This window comes from Salminus brasiliensis, chromosome 3 (genome assembly GCF_030463535.1).
Source record: "Salminus brasiliensis chromosome 3, fSalBra1.hap2, whole genome shotgun sequence".
NCBI lineage: Eukaryota > Metazoa > Chordata > Actinopteri > Characiformes > Bryconidae > Salminus > Salminus brasiliensis.
This window is the reverse complement of record NC_132880.1, coordinates 40915204-40934262: the sequence shown is the minus strand read 5'-3', so window position 1 is coordinate 40934262 and position 19059 is coordinate 40915204. Positions and strand designations below refer to the sequence as shown.

At 44.4% G+C, this 19059-nt stretch overlaps 2 protein-coding genes across 2 annotated transcripts; both read left to right on the top strand.

Annotated features, from left to right (window-relative positions):
- Positions 1-1528: 1528 nt before the first annotated feature.
- dclk3 (doublecortin-like kinase 3) lies at positions 1529-7788 on the top strand. The gene is made up of 5 exons (XM_072674862.1): positions 1529-1592; positions 2767-4295; positions 4447-4579; positions 5721-5888; positions 7096-7788. The coding sequence occupies exons 1-5, from the start codon at positions 1529-1531 to the stop codon at positions 7644-7646; spliced, it is 2445 nt and encodes an 814-aa protein (XP_072530963.1). The 3' UTR covers positions 7647-7788.
- A 4406-nt stretch (positions 7789-12194) lies between these two features.
- zftraf1 (zinc finger TRAF-type containing 1) lies at positions 12195-18757 on the top strand. Its single transcript, XM_072676218.1, has 4 exons — positions 12195-13041; positions 14949-15187; positions 15625-15836; positions 16696-18757. Exons 1-4 carry the CDS (start codon positions 12733-12735, stop codon positions 17085-17087), a joined length of 1152 nt encoding a protein of 383 aa, XP_072532319.1. The 5' UTR covers positions 12195-12732; the 3' UTR covers positions 17088-18757.
- Positions 18758-19059: the final 302 nt, after the last annotated feature.

Genomic DNA, 19059 nt, shown 5'->3' with positions numbered 1-19059 from the left:
CAGTTGCTGGCAAGGAACAGTCTGTAAATGTCTAAATGATTTAAATACCAAAACCAGTTAAAGCAAACCAGCATTTTTACTTTAAAACAGCAGCTTCAGAATCATGTTGATGCTCAACCTGACTGTAACAGGGAGAATAGCTTCTCCGTCATTGCCACTCCTGACTGGAACACTGCTACTGCACGATGTAGGCCTAACGCAGGTAAAACTGCACAAGAGCTCTTGTCGTATTTGTGTAAAATCCTGTAATATTACTCTACCACCTCAGATCACAGGCTGATTTCAGGCACATCAGGTAACGCTTCTTTATCTAAAACAAATACATATATCATGCTTCATGTACCATTTCATGTGACCCAGCTTGGTCAAGGACGCAAGTCTTGCCCTCAGAGTCTTGCCCTGGTTTTAAGAGGTGAAGGGGCTAAGTCCTCATGAACATGACTTGTGATGCAATGCTAACATTGGAGTAGTGATGCTAATGCAGATGTGTCCCTTATCAATAATGTTTCAAGTAAGACATAACCTCAGCTTAACTAAGATTACATCTCCTCTCTGCCGCACATATACTCGTTAGCCTTGTGGCGAAATGTAGATCTCAGATACCAGTCAATACAAGAGAATGTCTTTTCTAGGCAAACAAGAGGCGGATCTTGAGCATGCAGGTTTCAACAAGGTTCATCAGTCAGTCACTTACTTCAGTCAGTAAGCGAAATTGCCTTTTCCAGGCAGACCCGTTAGACTGTCCAGCAAAAATAGAAGCAGAAATCAATAAAAGGTAACCTAAATGAATGAATGGGTGTAGCACATTAATAAATAAATGGGTATGGTAGATAATTGAATAAATAAGTAAATGAGTCATAGAGGAAAATTAATAAATATGGGGCTTAGAATCATAAAGCAAAAAATATAAAAATAAAATTGGGGTATTTTTTGAATAAATAAAATGACAGAAAATGATAAATTAATACATAAACATGAGTTAGACATTCAAAATGTGAAAATCTATTTTCTTAATCCATGCTAATGATGTGGGCGTAATTGTAACGAGTTTGTGATGAAGGGTGGGTTGCAAGGTGGTCCCAACGAAGTTAAACAACAGTTTTGTGAACTAAAGCCACCCAGAGTCACTGATACTGAGATCCAGCTGAGATTCAGGCAGGGACGAGAGTTACGATACCACTCGATCCTACGCGCTTCTGTGTGTGTGTGTGTGTGTGTGTGTGTGCATGCGGAGGGTGGGGGGTTCTTCTTTAGAGCTCTGCATTTAAAGAGGTGGACGGTTACCGTGGAGACGCTCGTGCAGCAGGATGTGCGGTATCCGGTTGCGCGAGCTCGTCCCGTCGTCCAAAAGATGCGCGTTCCCGATATTCCCGTGTTACTTGAGGTGTAGGACCGGACCGTCCCGAAAGCTCGTTGCGTAATGTTGCCTACGACCCGATACCCGAGCTCAAAAGTTTGCTGCCTCGTAACAGAGTCTCTCACCTCATGGCCCTCAATGTCTGTGGTGGTCGCGGAGCTGGAGTAGAGCATGACCCCCCTGTGGAAGCAGCGTCTGGAGCCTCAGCCTGCAGGGAAGTCATGGAAAGTGGCAGGTAGGCCTAACTTCCACAGAGTAGCTTCATTTTAGCAGCTGGACCTGCAGGATGAGGTGATGCTCAGTCTGGGTCATTCATTTAATGCCACTGAAATGTTCGTTTCTCCTCTGATTCAGTAAGAACTAAAAGGTCATTAGAAGACGGACTGTTCACCTACAGAAACTAAAGAACTGGCAGGTTTACTCTGACCTGCTTTGGCCGCCCAGCGCTTAGTTTACAGTGATCAGAAGTGACAGCCTTCGTTAAAACCACACTATGCAAGAAACCTGCAGTCTGGGTGCTTTAGGGGGTCTCTTCAGCCGTGGGCTTTGTGTACAGCTCCCTCCTCTGCAGTTTATTTTTCTTGTTTTTCTTTTTTCAGTTTTGAGTCTTGGCTCGAAAGTGAAAATGTGCATCTGACACGCTGAAATAGTAAGGAGGTTTATCACATGCCATGTACATACCCAGGATACACACACACACACACACACACACACAGAAGCTGTGTTACTCTGTTGTGTCTTATGTAAGCAGATCCGACACGATCAGATTTGATCCTTTTCCGTTCCCCTGGAGTGTGAGGTGCTATCTGAGAGTACACAGGGCTCAGAGAAGCTTCTCGCCGTGCACCTGCTCTGAATTATTAACACTCTGCACTTCCTCCTTCGTTCCCCAGGGAGCCTTTTTTTCTTCAACGCAACGCTGAGGCAAAACATTTTTTTAGTTCAGTAAGCTCAGAAGCATCATCTGCTTTATCTTCCAGGTGAGGGACACGGGCAGGTGAGCACAACTGTAGCCTCACACAGGTCTATGTATAATTCCTGACCCTTTCTATTGGTCCATTCATCATGTAATGTTGAGACAATGTAAAGAACAACTGTCAGGTTCAGATTATGTCAAAAAGAATGGAGATACATGACAGAAACTATATATATATATATTTAAATAGTTATCATTGTTTTTTCCAAAATCAAGGTTATTAAAAATAGTTTATCCTGCTTTTGTTGGAGTAACTGTCTCTACTGTCCAAGTAAGGCTTTCTACTAGATGTTCCCCAGCTCCCCAACTAATTCCATAATTATTTATGGAATTTGGGTTAAAGGGAATTGTGTAAAGTTTTTTTCATAATTTTTCCATAATTTAAGATGAAGGTTTTCATTTATATCAAACTATCTTTGTCTGTTTGTTTCAGATCAGAGAACCAGACTTCCTAAGTGTCCGAATGCTGCTCCTCGGCACGCCCTGCCCTCATACACATATGGATCCAAGAGCCTGAAACCTCCTGCTGCCTATAGGTCTTTGGAAAGTGCTGTGATTGGATCATATGGGTGGGAGGAACCTGTGGCAGCGAGGGCGAATGGCTTCCATGGACGGCATGCTGAGGCGAGTCCAGTGCGGCCACGCATCGTGACAGTTGTTCGGCCATGTGGAGAGCATGACTTACGGAAGATCTCTCTTCTTCTGAACCGCCGGGCAGTGCAGACGTTCGAGCTGCTCATAGCCGATGTCTCAGAAGCACTTGGCTTTCCTAGTTGGAGCAATGGCCGTGTCCGCCACCTCTTCAGCCCAGCTGGCCGAGAGATCCACAGCCTCTCAGACTTCTTCCAATTTGACCATGCCTTTCTGGCCTTTGGGGGTAATCGGCCATCCCTTGGTGAAGTACAGGCTGCCCTGGAGGAGTTATACCCCGACAGTCCGGGTTATCGTGAACACTTGCTGAAGTTGTGGGAGCGGATCCTGAGACATAAAGCAGCCAAAGCTGATAGTGGTTTCCATGACGGTGACCCCCATGTAGACAGCTCTCAGAATGTAGCTCTAGTCACTCAACCTGCAGTCAACAATTTGCAGCCAGTCAGAGCACATGCTAGGCACAAGGACAGGGGTAGGCGAGAAAGGCAGAGGGGAGAGTGGGAGCACTGGAGGGTAAACCTCAAAGTTCAGACAAAAGAGGAGAAAGAGACAGAGATGAAGAAAGAGTCTGTTTACTGTCGGAGCTGCAGAGGGGCTGGGCCACCTATCCCCCCAATTGGAAAAAGGCAGTGTGCTAAATGGGAGGGCCGTAATAATCAGAGCAAAGCTCCTCCATCTCAGAACAATGAGGTGGAAAGCCCACCGCAGCAACAACTAAATACTGAAGTGCAACCAGACCGCCTGAATCCAAGCAATGACCCAAATGTGCTGCAAAACCATCAAAAAGTCCTAATTCCTGAGGCCCAAACAGAAGCACCTGCTGACCAGGACAGGCCTAAAGCAGAAATAGTAGAGCAGAGAGACTGGCAGCAGCAGCTTCCGCCTGATGGTGTTGAGGTTTCACCAGAGGAAATTGAGCGCTGCTATGAGATAGGTTGCGTAGTAGGTGACGGGAACTTTGCGGTGGTGCGAGAGTGCCGTGTGCGAGGCTGCACCAAAATGTTCGCCATGAAGATGGTGGACAAGGCCAAGCTGCAGGGCCGCGGTCACATGATCCAAAATGAGATCGTTCTGTTGCGTAGCCTGGCACACCCACGCTTGGTGCAGCTATTGCGCTCGCACCACACAGACACACATGTTTACTTGCTGATGGAGTTGGTCACTGGCGGAGATCTGTTCGATGCCATCGCCCGGAGCGGGCGCTTCAGTGAGCCGTGTGCAGCCCGAATGATCAGAGACATCAGCCAGGCCCTGGAGTACATTCACAACAAGAGCATCGCACACAGAGACATCAAGCCTGAAAACCTTCTGGTGAGACATAAGTAGACACAGAAGTAGCCTTCAAAGAGTACACTAAAACACAAATAAGATGAATGTCTGATTGCTTTGCATTGTTGTGGGACCTGCTGGGGTTGAAGTCACCAGAGTCACTTGTTTACTGTTTTCTCAACTTCATGCTAAGGTCCAACGCCAAGGGAATGGCAGTGTAAATCTGAAGCTGGCTGATTTCGGATTGGCTATGGTGGTGACAGAACCAGTATTCACAGTATGTGGCACACCAACTTACGTTGCTCCTGAGATACTTGCTGAGACAGGTGAGAAGTCAGTTTGTTGTAGAAAAATGGTTTGACAGGTTTATAATGATATCTTTGTTGTTATGATTGGAATTGCTTCTAATTACAGTAATTACTTGTGAAATAATAAAGTCCATCATAGCCACCCAAGTAACATCATACCACACTGAATAAAGTGGTTCAGGGTGAAAATGTGTTGAGCAGTTGCACATAGATGAAATATGTTACATCAAAACAATTACTGGCTTTAAGTTTCCTTCTTTTGGTAAGAATTGTGCTGATGTCACATATTTCATCATATTTATGCATATTTTATGCATGCACATGATACCACATTTCTTTTCAATGCACATTTCAGCACACACAGGCGAGAACCAGTTACCCTGTTCTGTCTGTGAAAAACAAAAGCATTCTCAAACCATTGTAGAATGGATTGGACAACTCATTGGCACCATGCCTAATGCCAGGTGTGGCTACAGAGGTATCACACCCTGCATTGAGCTGTGGAGCAGTGGAATGATGGTGCCCTATCCAATACTTTCAGAAAAGGTTAAGGAGTTATGGATCATCATCCAGCATCCTGACCTTGATTTTGTCGCTGGATGCAATCAAATCCTCATAACAGTGCTCCAAAATCTAGTATAAAAAGCCTTCTCTGGACAGCAGAGACATGTACTCCAACAAAAACAGGAAACACTCTTTTCTAATAGCATAGATTTTGTAAGAAGGAAGGAATGAGCAGGTGTCCCAATTCTTTTGTCCATATAATGCACAAGGAGTTTGTGTGACAGTGTGACAGACTACATACTGTATATGTACACATCAGAATCTTACCAGGATGTTCCCAGTGAGAACACAGACAGTCATGCTCTTGTGGACTCCCATAGTGGGAACCCCTATTCCCAGCAATAGAGCCAAACTCAGCATTTGAGCAAACTTAGTCTTAGCCTGCAGCCTTGGCGTACCTAAGAGGCTGTCATGTAAATCTGAATTTTGCATGCAATTAAAAAAAATCCTCTGATGAGCAAGAAGAAGTTTCTATAAACCAGTTTGGTTCTCGCTTTGGTATTTAGAGTTGTATTTGTGTCAGGTTGACAGTATTGCAGTATTTGGCTGTTGAAGTCTGCTCATACTCTTCAGCTGTGTGTCTCTGTGTCTGTAGGGTATGGTGTTGCAGTGGATATCTGGGCGACGGGTGTTATACTGTTTGTATTGCTTAGTGGGTTCCCGCCATTCCGCAGTCCAGACCGCAATCAGGAGGAGCTCTTTGGTCTCATACAGAAGGGAGTGGTCCACTTTTTGCCACCTTACTGGGACCATGTGTCTGAAGGTGCGACTCTGAAAAGACACTGACCTGTATCATTACTGAAATGAAATCTGCTTAGTGTTTGTTTATCTGAAACCTGACCATGTGAGCTTGGGCTGTGTACACAGAGGAAATGTACACAATGTACAATGTACAACAATCTACAAAAATGATTGAAATAAATATTAAAATAATCATTGTGATTTGTGTGCACAAAATATAAATACACATATATGTATATATTGTTTTAGCTAAGATAACAATATGCAGTGGAATGCAAAAGTTTGGGCACGCCTTGGTACAATTTCTGTCAGTAGTAGAAGTGAGTAGAACATGAATTGATCTTCAAAAGACAAAAAAATGAAGGAGAAAACATTCTTTTCAAAACATTAAGCAAGATTAGTGCATTAAGTTTCATTGTTTATATTTTAGAGTTGAAAGGGTGGGAAAAAATGGCACCATGCAAAAGTTTGGGCACCCCAAGAGCTTGATCCAATTACTTTTACGAAGGTATATGACCCTAATTAGTTTGTTAGGGCTATGGCTTGTTAGCAGTCATCATTCGGAGCAGCCAGGAGATGCAAATGTCAAAGCTTTATGAATACTCTTACTCCTTAAGCCTTGTCCCAACAATGAACAGCCATTGGCTCCTCCAAGCAGCTGGGAAGCAGTCTGAAAACTAAAATGCCTGATGTCTACAAAGCAGGAGAAGGCTATAAAAAGGAGGCCAAGTCTGGAAGTTTGAAAAACCAAGACAACTTTGTGAGAGAGCAAAGAATGTCTAGGAAGGCAACTAAAAATTCCAGACTAACTGCAAAAGACTTTTAGTAAGATATTATATTATATGTTATAATCATCAACTGTTAAACTTTGGGCTTGTTTTGCAGCCAGTGGATTGAGCAACATTTCACATTTCAAGACGGAAATAACAACTAATCTAATCTTGCTTAAATTATTAAAGAAGTGTGTCATCTTTAACTGTATGCCTTTTGAAAAACAGGCTTTACTCACTGCTGCTATTCACAAAAACAGATATTTTGACCAGGAGTGCCCAAACTTTTGCATTCCACTATAATTACACCAGCATGTCTAAAAAGGAACGAAGGTAACTGCAGACTACAATTAACCAATAAAGTGCCTGCAGTTACAGCTGAGAACCATTCTGTGTGCAAAAGGTCAGTCTCTCCCTGGCTACCGGTTGACTCATTGTTTGTGTATGTGTCCATTTCAGGAGCTAAAGCTCTGATTAGGGCTCTGCTGGAGGTGAACCCGGCTGTGAGGTTGACAGCCAGTGAGACCCTGCAGAACAGCTGGCTCCTGCATGCAGCATCACAGGGTGGCCACACGGGGGAGATGAATGCCACCTGCTTCACGGCCCACAGAACAGATCCCATCGATCCTCCTAAACCACGCATGTCAGCACAGACAGGTCAATCAGCACAGATCAAAGGGAACAGAGAAAACAGCTCAAACAATTACACACCGCAACATAACAGAGAAATCAACACGGACCAGAGAGATCACCAGACTCCGGAGAGACACTCAGACAGTGGTCACATACAGGAGATATCAGCACGCCGAGATGAGGAACGGCAGAGCAGTGGAAATCTCACAGACCTTCACAGTCAAGAGAAACAATCACAGATTACAGAGAGTAGAGCCCACAGCAACCAAAAGATACCAGAAAGTCTGATCATCAGCGGGAACAGCAAAATGGACCAAAAAGCTCAGACCAAACCAGAAGGATCATCTCACATCAAAAATATGCAGGATTCTCAATGAGGCACATGAAATTCAACACTAGCACAGTAAATGCTTCCATATGAGACACTTGAGTCTTGAGCACAGGGCTAGCAAAGGGTTCTTTAAGTGAGTTTTAGAGATTTAAAGAAGTTATTGTCAATGTAAAACTCACAGATCCAGGGACACTTGCTCAGTCATTGATTCTTCTGAAATCAGGAGTAATAAAAAGAGTATATGCTGCTTTTGTTGGAGCAGCTGTCTCTACTGTCCAGAAAGGCTTTCTGCTAGATTCTGGAGCATGATTGCATTCAGCAACAAGAGCGTTAGTAACTTTAAGATGTTGGATGATCACCAACCCCACCTCATTCCAGATTCCCAAACTCATCCCAAATGTACTGGATGGAGCACCATCCATCACTCCAGAGAACACAGTTCCACTGCTCCACAGCTCAATAATGGTGGGGGGTTTGTACCCCTCTAGCTCATACCTGGCATTAGGCATGGTGCCAATAGGTTCATGTTTATCTGCTCCAGAGAGTCCTATTCTATTGACAATACCCGTCTACAAGGACTAAACAAGCTTTGTATGTGTGTGCATTTGTACATCTGTGCCAGCAATGGGTACAACTTAAAAAGTAGATGAATGCTATTAGACAGAGTGTCCACAAACATTTGGACATGCAGTGTATGGTTCTTTATTATATGGTTCTAAAAAGGTTCTTCTGTGGCTTCACTCAAAGAACCCTTTGTATCACCTATATATATTTTAGGAGTGTGTAATAAGTTACCCCGGCACATGTAAACAAATGCCCAGGTAACACGATCGTATAGATCTTACATTTAAAGCCTGCAGTGCTTTAAGTATTGCCCAAACCACAAGGATTGCAGTATTTTGAAGGAGTGCACTGATCAAATACAGAACACTAAACACAGCTCGCATTCTCATGTATTCACACTACAACTAGGATAACCGGACAAAGCATCTGCTTATAATGAGATAAACCAGTGTATATTACTTGTAGAGTGAAGGAACTATTGTACGATGTGTAGGCCTACTCATAGTAGAGCTTTAAGAAAGAGAGCAAGCCCATGTATAAAACCTTGTTCTCCTTTTTTTCATGTAACCCTACATGTGGTAGAGAGAGTCCCTTGTAAGTGTAAAAGGGGCATTATAGCCACCACTACGAGAGACCAAAATATGGAGGTGGGGCCTGCTCTGGCTCTGTGTAACCTGAGTGCCAATGGTGGTGTGGAGAGATGGACGCCATTTTAAGGTCCTTTAGTTGTCCAGATGATTAGAGAAGGTCATCAGAATGTATTAACAGTAGTGTCACTACAGAACACCTGCATTTCTCTTTCTTCTTCATGAATCTGTATCATGACAATAAATATCTATACAGGTAGGCTACTTTCTTCTCATTGGTCTGTTATTTTCTGTATATTTTGTTTCTATCAATACAGGCAATGTCAGGAGCTTTGTGGAATGGGTGAGGCCCAGTGTAATTGTGGGGCCCAGTGTAATTTATTTTCATGCAGCCCAAAATCCCTGCCAGCGCCTCTGGACAAAGTACATTTGCACTTACACAGTGTACTTATACAGTAACTAAATAGTGATTATAGATATCCTTCATTAGAGATGGCAAATCTAAGTCCAGAAAGTAAAAATGCACCCCAGGATTTTGTTTCAACTGCCTGGGCAGCTCTGGAAGAATATAGATGGCAAATCCAGGTCCAGAAAGGTCCAGAAAGTAAAAATCTGCCCCAGCATTTTGCTTCAACTGCCTGAGCAGCTCTGCAATTTGCCATCTCTATTCTTCATAATTATCACACTAGGAATATAAAAAAAGCCACATGCTTTTACTGAAGCAACTCCACTCTGCAGGCGATATCCACAGGTATCACTTTCTGATTGTCTTACATGGCTTTGGGCATCCCCTGGAAGCTTAGTGTTTTACAAGAACCACATTTTTAAAACATGCAAAACCTGTTTTTGTTCCTAGCAAAAGTTAGGAAACAGCCCAGCCAGGCCTCTTAAATGTCCACAGGTTCTGTTTCCAGTCAAGTTAACCAATGACAGGTCTTCAGTCCTGACAAAGCAAAGTCCTTGTCAGCTCGAATACTTAACATGCAGTTTCTTGTTTATGTTAAATATGTTATTTTGGATTTTATCAGATCTTAAAGTGTAAGGCCGTCAGAAACACTGATCACTGATGAACGTATCAAGTGCTATCAGAACTTTCACATTTGACCTATTTCCTGATTACATCTAAAGGTTTTGGAGTACACAGAGAATGGAAAAGAAGCCTAGTGTATTGTAAAGACTTTGTTCACTGCTGTTCTTGGCAGTGCAGGATAGATATAGGTATAACACTCGTTTTAGAAGAATGTTCAACACTAGAAAATATAGTGGATAGCAATGTGGCTCCAACTGCAAATGTGTCACCCCAGGAGTTCATAAACCTTACAAATCATATTTGATCTGAGTGATCAGCAATTCAGAAAGGTATTCCAGTTATTTCTCAGATACTTTGATACTTTGTGTTCACAGATTTTGGGAATTTGAGATACTTGAGCTGTAAATAGGCCATGTTTGGGCTTCACATTCTGTTTTTGTAACAAGCAGACAGACATATCTATACTGAAAATGTAGATATGCACTTACATTGTTGTATTTACATTGTTAAATTGTAACAAGGGGTTCTCAGTGTAGACTGAAAGAAAGCCATTTACAAATTGTCTTAACTATCCAATCGTAGCTCTAGTTTATGTGTTATTACTAATCAAGTATTGACAGTATTACACAGTACACAGTAATTGGCCTTCACTAAGGAAAAAGGGTGGGTCCTTAGTGATAGGGAGATATGTTAATGATTGTGACCTGAAGTAACCAATTTGTTACATTTTAATAAGTATTGTTAGTATTATAACACTACCAGCCACACTAAACACTAAAAGCCAGATTTAACACAACATTTGAGACCACAGTTAAGGTCTTTTCTCAAACACAGTTTCAGCCACACCCAGAACGCTACAAAATACCCCCTCTACACTAGGCCTCCATTCCTGTAGCCCACACACACGTCAGTCTAGTTGTCATGCCTAGGACATGTCCATCTGTTAACACTGTGCCTTTTGACTGGTTTGTCCACTCCCCCACTGCCTAGAGGGCTACGCACTGGTTTCACTCAACTTCACACAAACACTGAAAAAAGTGCAGTTAGCGGTTGGAGTTCAGTCATCAATAGCACATTAAAGGAGGCATTAAATACATTTATTTCTTTTTAAGTTGTTGTTTGATGTCTAAATTAAAGGTATTTGACTCTGGTTGAGAAGAAGTAGCAAAGGTACAGTTTCACACCCTTTTACAACCCTGTTATTTTGCCTGGAAATCAAAAACACAGACTTTATTTTTATGGTGGGCTTGTAAATACTGTGACGAGCTGTGCTCTGATTGGCTGGTTTACGTCACCGCAGGGGCTCACACATAGGCTGCATTGCATACCATAGCATAGCTTTGTTATTAGCACTGTAAAAAGAACAGGATGAAGAGACGTTGAAGCCGGTTGGCTAGGGTTTGCTTTCAGCCTTATTTGCTGATCAATGATCTGCATTGTTTTATGGAAAAAAAATAAGAGCATTGATGAGTGCCTTGGGTTTAACGTCATCATCTTTTCTGTGGACGGACTGATCCGTGTGGACGGATTCCTGCACGCTTCCTTGGCTTTAGCTTCTTGGCTTGCCAAGTTTGATTTACCCCTGTCCAGACAGTGTCATCTAGACAAGCCGGTCATGAGGCCTTCTTGTAACAACCCTTTTTTCTTACTTCAAGTATCAACACCTGTACAAAGTGGTCATTGCCTTTGAAAAGGCCTTGAAAGCTTGCTTTAGTGGGCTGAGTGTATATTTAAATATAATGAGTTATAAATAGTTATGGGGTTTTGCAGCCCTGATTTGGTTCTGTGGGATTCTCTAACAGGGGCCAACAGGGTTCAGGGTTCATGGTATGTCACTCATACTATTCCACTATGCCGGGCTAAACAGCTTTCCATTCTAGGGCACTTTTAACACTTGTTTCCCCGCAATATTAAAAAAAGAAGACAAAAATGAACAGGGCAAAATAAAAGATCACTAATCAGGCCACGTTTAACCAAGCAGCCTCTTGCTGTTTTATTGGGACTGCTGGAGTCGATCAGCTGCTGCTGTTTTCTCTGATAACATAACAAGAAGGGGAGACGCCTATAAATGACGTTGCCATTTTGTCGCATATCTGCTCCTGGTGTGTGGTCACCTTTCAATGGCTCTTGCTGACCCGCAGGAGGCCGCTGCGCGTGCGCGGCTCGTAGCTCTTTAAATCCCCCCTCAGTCATCTGATGAAACACAACATTTGCTGCAGCCAATCAGAGCTGGGATGGGTGAGGACTGGCGAACCAGCCATAACAACTAGGGGCAAAACATTCACTAATGGTCTATTAGTGGACAACGGGATTGGCTCATGTCTCAGCCTGCTCCGAGTAAGCGCGCCCCTGATTGGTGGAGTCGAGATGATAGGAGAGGACTGAGGTGAGAGGGAGGAGGGGTAAGGGGGGGACAGACAGGAAAAAAACAAAGATGGCACTGTAGACCGAGGTGAGAAGTATCGCGAAGACGCTGCACATAAGAAGCTACTTTCAGGGTTTTCCAGGACCGGGGGAGGAGCGCGTAAAAGCGGCTAAGGCTCGCGGGGCTGAGGGAGCGGAGAGCGGCGCGGTCACGGCGGAGAGCAGCCACGGTGGCCCGCTGTCGAGCACCAGCAACACACTGTTGTTTTTGTTGAGGCAGGGGCACAGCGGTGCGTTCAGGGGCTGCTAAAGCCAGCCAGCAAAGCTAACTCACAAAAACACAAATACAGTGCGGGAGGGAGCTGAAGTGACCCCCCACCACCACATCTACTACTCGTACATATGCTGTTTACTTCCTCCAGGAGCTGCTCCGACTGTGACAAGCAGGTCCATATGAACCGAGGCTTATTATTGCCAAATAGTTCCCACACTGTTGGTTACACTGCTGACGGCTTGGCGACCCCACTCGTGCAATAAAGGCGTCAGAGCTTCAAACAGCCCCTCGACTCGCTTGGGATCAGACGCGGATGTCTGCGATGGAAGAGCGAGGAGAACTGGCAGTAGCGGCCGCTCCGGGCTCCTCCTCGTCCGGCCTCGGCGTGGGGCCGGTGGTGGGGGGCGCCCTGGAAGCCGGGCAGGGGAGCGCTGGACTGTCCGGGATCCAGGAGGAGACCGGCGGGCGGAGGGATGCTTCTGGACCGGAGACAGACGCGGACGCGCCGCCCAAGAAGCGCGTCAGGCTGCAGGAGGGTGAAGCGGGGAAGCTCGAGGAAAGGCTCTACTCCGTCCTGTGCTGCACGGTGTGCCTGGACCTGCCCAAAGCCTCCGTCTACCAGGTAATTTAAACTACCAACTACAGAAGAAGCGTCCTCACAAGCACAGGGCCTCCATTTTGCAGGCGTGCGCGCAGGGCTAACATAAATATAGGCCAGACGCAGGATTGCAGGCTAACGTACAGAACAACAGAAGGCAATCAGCATAGTCAGCTTGTTTTTAAGCTCAATTACAAACTAATGCAATAAATAGTAGATGTGAATTGATGACAACAAATAGACTATAGAGCAGTGGTCCCCAACCCTGGTTCTGGAGGACCCCCTGCCCTGTACATTTGAGGGGTTTCCTTCTGTGACACATCACCTTCAACTCTCCTCAGCTTGATAATGAACATTTTGGCTGGATCAGGTGATCAGGAACGGGGTAAACACTAAAATATGCAGGGCAGGGGGTCCTCCAGGACCACGGTTGGGAACCACTGCAATAAAGGGCTATAGAAACTACAGAGACCCCCAGAACCCTGACTCCTAGCATTTGCTTTGTTCATATTGTAGCTTTGAGTGACCCCTGTTGTATGACTGTCTAACCCCTGTGCTTCCAAACTGTGGACCTGTAACTGTGACCTGACCAGCTGTTTGGCAGTCGGGGACAAACATGGCAATGCAAAGTCACATGTTCCCTTTAACCCAATCACTGTGGAGTCCCCCTCCCCCAAAAATGTTCCTCTTGTAGTCCTTCAAAGAACCACATCCTTAAGCAACTACCCCAAACACACAGAAGCCCTCACTCTCAAACAGATCTCCATTTACTTACACTTGCTAATTTCCACAGTCCATGAAAACAGCTGACAGTAGTGCTCAACTTTACGGCACGGTTAAGGGATTTGTCAGGTATTCATTTGATGTAATATGTAATACTAATTAGTGTAAGCTGATCATACATGGCAAACAGAGAGGTCATTCTCTGTATCAGTCTGTGTGTGTGTGTGTGTGTGTGTGTGTGTGTGTGTGTGTGTGTAAGCCATTTCTAATAATGGAGGACGGGTTCTTGCACACATTTAAAATTAGAAGCATGTGACTTTACCAGGATGTGTAACAGAGCAGAATCATTAATCCGTACCCAACTTCAGCTTCAAACTTTGTCTTTATTACATGGGTACAAACTGAATCAGACGGACACACAGGGTTAATCAGACACAGGTATAAAGATCAGACAGATATGTTATAACTATGATTTAAAAATGTTATTACAATTATTTAAAAATGTCACTTAATGAAAATAACCGGTGTAGAAAATCTGAAAAGCTTCTTACTCACATGGATCTTTCATCTTTGCAATGCGTTAGTTGTTTGGCTTTCGTTAATATTAATGTGACAGTACCAGTATGAGAACTCGACCCGGGCTCCCCCACAGTTTCGGAGTGGAATTCACTTTTACACCACTGCCATAGATACAAATCACGCTTTGAGCTCCCCCTCATGGACAGCTGTACACATGCATTTCTAGACTAGCTGAGAGACAGAACCGGCATCGGAAGTGAAACAATCATGTGGTCTCAGGTGGTAGAGTAGCAATACAGGATTTTACACAAATATGACTCGGGTTATGCAGTGTTGCACAGTTCTGGCGAGAGCTCTGATGCAGCTACACCCAAGTTACGTAGTTCAGTAGCACCATTCTGGCCAGTGACAGAGGCGTCATTCTCAGTATTACTCCTGAACAGTTCACATCTACCCCTTTCAAAGAGCTGCTGCAGTTTAGAGGCACGTAAATAGAAATATGAAAACACATCCAACTTGAGCTTAATAATATACTCACCTAAAGCTCCTGGAGATACTGAAATGCTGATAATAGAGGGAACCCAGTTTATGTCAAAATCACAAACAGAAATGGTGTAAATTGAAATATACATATTTAAAAAAAAAAATGAACAGCTAACATTTTTATTGTTTCTTTATTGTTTTCGTAGTGCACGAATGGACACCTGATGTGCGCAGGCTGCTTCATCCACCTGCTGGCAGACGCACGGCTGAAGGAGGAACAGGCCACATGTCCTAACTGCCGCTGTGAGATCAGCAAGAGCCTGTGCTGCAGGAACCTAGCAGTGGAGAAAGCAGTGAGTGAACTGCCATCGGACTGCAGCTACTGCCTCAAACAGTTCCCCCGCTCCAGCCTGGACCACCACCAGACAGAGGAGTGCCAGGACAGGTACACACACACTCTCCCTCAGTCGGGCTCTCTCACAGTGTCCTGCTCACCAACAAGGAAATGACTCAAATGGTGCCTAAAGAAATCTCATATTTCACCACCTTTGGATTGGGATTGTTTGATTATTTTGATTCATAATTCATAATTATTTAATAAGACACTGGATACAGAAATGTGTAGGGAATGATTTATGCATTAAAATTAAAAATACATATAGATCAAGCTTTTTATTACATTATACAGAAAAAAACTTTATTCTGTCCAAAAACATGTTTTTATTGAATATTATAATAAATTCTAAAAAAAAAAAAAACTATGCAGGTGAATGGCCTCCTTCAGATCAGCTCAGTTTTACACCCCTAAAGCATTTACACTTTTCTAGCATTTCCTTTGTGGTTCCTCTGATTCCTGTTTGTGTCTGGCGTTTACGCAAACAGACTTACTCAATGTAAGTACAAGCGGATTGGCTGCCCATGGCAGGGCCCTTTCCATGAGCTCAGTGCCCATGAGGTGGAATGCTGCCACCCTTCCAAGACTGGCATCGAGCTGATGGGCATCCTGGACGAGATGGACCAGAGCCATCGCAGAGAGCTGCAGCTCTATAACAGTATCTTCAGCCTGCTCAGCTTCGAAAAGATTGGATTCACAGGTACACACACTCAGCAAGCACAAAGACAAACCCTGCACACTTACACAGTTACAGCAGCTAGAGCTGTGTGAAGCTTCTCAGCTTTCTCTATTTAAGTATACGAATCCTTAGGCTTGTGGAGTCCCTGGTTGCACTGAGATGGCCGAAAAACAATGACAGCAAATGTACTGTTTTAGGAGCACTCATTCCTAAAGGGTTATTATTCATATGATTATGTAATACATAACTCTCAGTATATGACCTAACCACTTAAACTAATATTTTCCTCACTCTAAAAACCACATGGACTCTGAAAACCAATATGGACAAAAGTTTTGGGACACCTGCTCATCCAATGTTTCTTATGGTATTAAACAATAACATCCTGCTTTTGTTGGAGTAACTGTCTCTACTGTCCAGGAAAGGCTTTTAACTAGATTTTGGAACATTGCTGTGAGGATTTGATTGTATTCAGCGACAATAGCATTAGTGAGGTCAGGATGTTGGGTGATCACCACCACACCTCATTCCTAACTCATCCCAAAAGTACTGAATGAGCCATCATCATTCCAGAGAACACAGTTTTACTGCTCCACAGTTCAATGCTGGGGGGCCTTTGTACCCCTGTAGCCCATGCCTGGCATTAGACATGGCACCAAGAGGTTCATGATCATCTGCTCCAGGGCTTGTAAATTAGCTGATTAGCTGATCATGTAATTTGGAAGCAGGGTAAACACTAACACATGCAGGACAGGGGACACAAGGTACACCAGGACCAAGGTTGGAAACAACTGCTTCACAGCATCACCAGACCATATAAACCTAATTACGCTGCAAAAGTCAAACTGACACCCTTCCTCCTTCCCTGTCCTGAATGCAGAGGTGCAGTTCCGGCCGTACCGCACGGATGACTTCATCACGCGGCTGTACTACGAGACGCCACGCTTCACCGTGCTCAACCAGACGTGGGTGCTGAAGGCACGCGTCAACGACTCAGAGCGCAACCCCAACCTGTCCTGCAAGCGCACGCTCTCCTTCCAGCTGATCCTGAAGAGCAAGGTCAACTCAGCGCTGGAGTGCTCCTTCCTGCTGCTCAAGGGCCCGTACGACGACGTGAAGATCAAACCCGTCATCCAGCACCACGTCTTCTCCAACGACGCCAACGAGACAGAGTACGCGCCGCTGCCCATCAGCGACAGCGTGGAGTGCAACAAGCTGCTGGCCGCCAAAAACATCAACCTGCGCCTCTTCATCTTTCAGATCCAGAAGTAGAGAGAAGAAAGGGGGAAGAGAACGGGAGTAGAGGAAAGGGGGGAGAGAGAGAGAGAGAGAGAGGGCAAGAGAGGGAGATGGAGAAACGAACTGGCGAGGGGAGGCAGGGCTGGAGAGATTAAAGAGAGAGGAAGGGTGGAGGAGTAGGAGAAGAAGCACCGCTGAACCACAGATACCTCGACTAGAACAAGGATTTAGAAAGATGGACAGATAAAATAGAGACAGCCCGTGAGAACCGCAGTAGATTCTGTCTGTTTGTTTGTTTGTGTGTACATGGTCAATGGAAATGCTTTCAGATCCTTTATGGTCCAAAAACGAGTCTCTGTTCATCAATGATGTGACCCAGCGCCGTGTTGACCTCTCGCTAGAAAATAGGGGGGTAAAAAAGAAGCAGGACAGGCCTGAATGGACACCACCGCCAGAGCGTATTTAGTATGGGAGCGTGTGTATGTGCACGCACGCATGCATGTATGTCTTATGGCTGTGTGTGCATGTACGTATGAATGGGTGTGAATGCGCAAGACAACCTAACGAGCGGGAATCCAGATGAGCCGACTATCTAAGCATGAGTGTGTGAGAGTGTATGTGTGTGTTTTGTGACTGTGAGAAAGACAGGTTGGTCTTGGTTTTAGAAGGATAATCCAGGCCACACTGGGTTTGATGTTAAATATCATCTGCCTGCAGTTCAGGCAGTGCTACTCAAGACATGCTGTGGTACTGTATGTGTGTGTCCATGCAGTGTTCTCTCCTGCTCAGAACCCTCCTCTTAAGGCTTACATACACACACACACACACACACACATATATACACATGCAGCAGAAAATAGGCTGCACCTGCTTTAAACATATTTTTGTAAGTGAAGGCGGATGTTTTACTTGAGGCGCAGCAGGTCGGCTGGCCTACACTACACGGCCGCAGACCTCTGAACCTGGCTGATGAGATTTTGCATGTTTTTTTTGTTTATATGGGTTTTTTTTTTTTTTTTTTCCTCTTGGTGTGCTCTCAGGAACACACACACTTTTAGCCCGGTAGCATCATAGTCTTGTAAGCTAACTTAAGTTTGACCTCCTAAACACATTTATTGAAGAACATGTGAAACTTACCCTTTTATCTTCTTTAGAGTTTGATTTGTCATTTCCTAGTTTCCTGTCTTGCTTCTACAAAAGAACACACCTGCACGCACCCAACCCATCTACCCACCCCTCCCCACTCAGACAGACAGACACACACACAGGAGCCACAACTCTCAGTAGCGGATGAGAACAGCATCACTATTTATTACTTTTATTTAACCTACACTCATTACTATTGGCAACAGAGACTCTTATTTACCACGGAAACCGACTGGACAAATGACAAAATCTGACTGGGAACCACTGTTACTGCCCCTACCTACATACACTTGCATAAACACACACACATACACACAAGGAACTTGTGAGCCAGATGGGGTATAATCAGATCCCGGTGGGGTTGAACCCAGCTGTATCTCATTGGTTTAGGCATACTTGAAGTCTTGCAGGAGAAAAAGACAGTGAAGCTGATCTAGCCTGTGCTTACAGAATGGAGGAGTCTAGTTTGAACCTGTTTCTGTATTTAAAAGCTTTTAATTCTCACATTACACTCTGGCTGTATTTGTGCCTTTCTATTAAAGCTCATCTAAACAAGACGCTGGAGTCTGTGTGCACTCATTTGGTCCAGTTTACAGTTACAGGGCCATGTGATTGATGAAGTGTCAAACAAACACACAACACTCTTCAGAAAATGCACAGCTCACCCTCCGAGGAGTTATATACACCATAACAGCCATAACAGGTAAACCGCCTGCCTTATATGGTGTAGGTCCCCCTCCTTGTACTGTCAAAACAGCTCTGTACTGTTGTGGCATAGACTCCACAAGACCTGTGAAGGTTTCCAGTGGTGTCTGACTCTAAGAACTTAGTAGTAGATCCTTCTAAGACCTACGTTGTG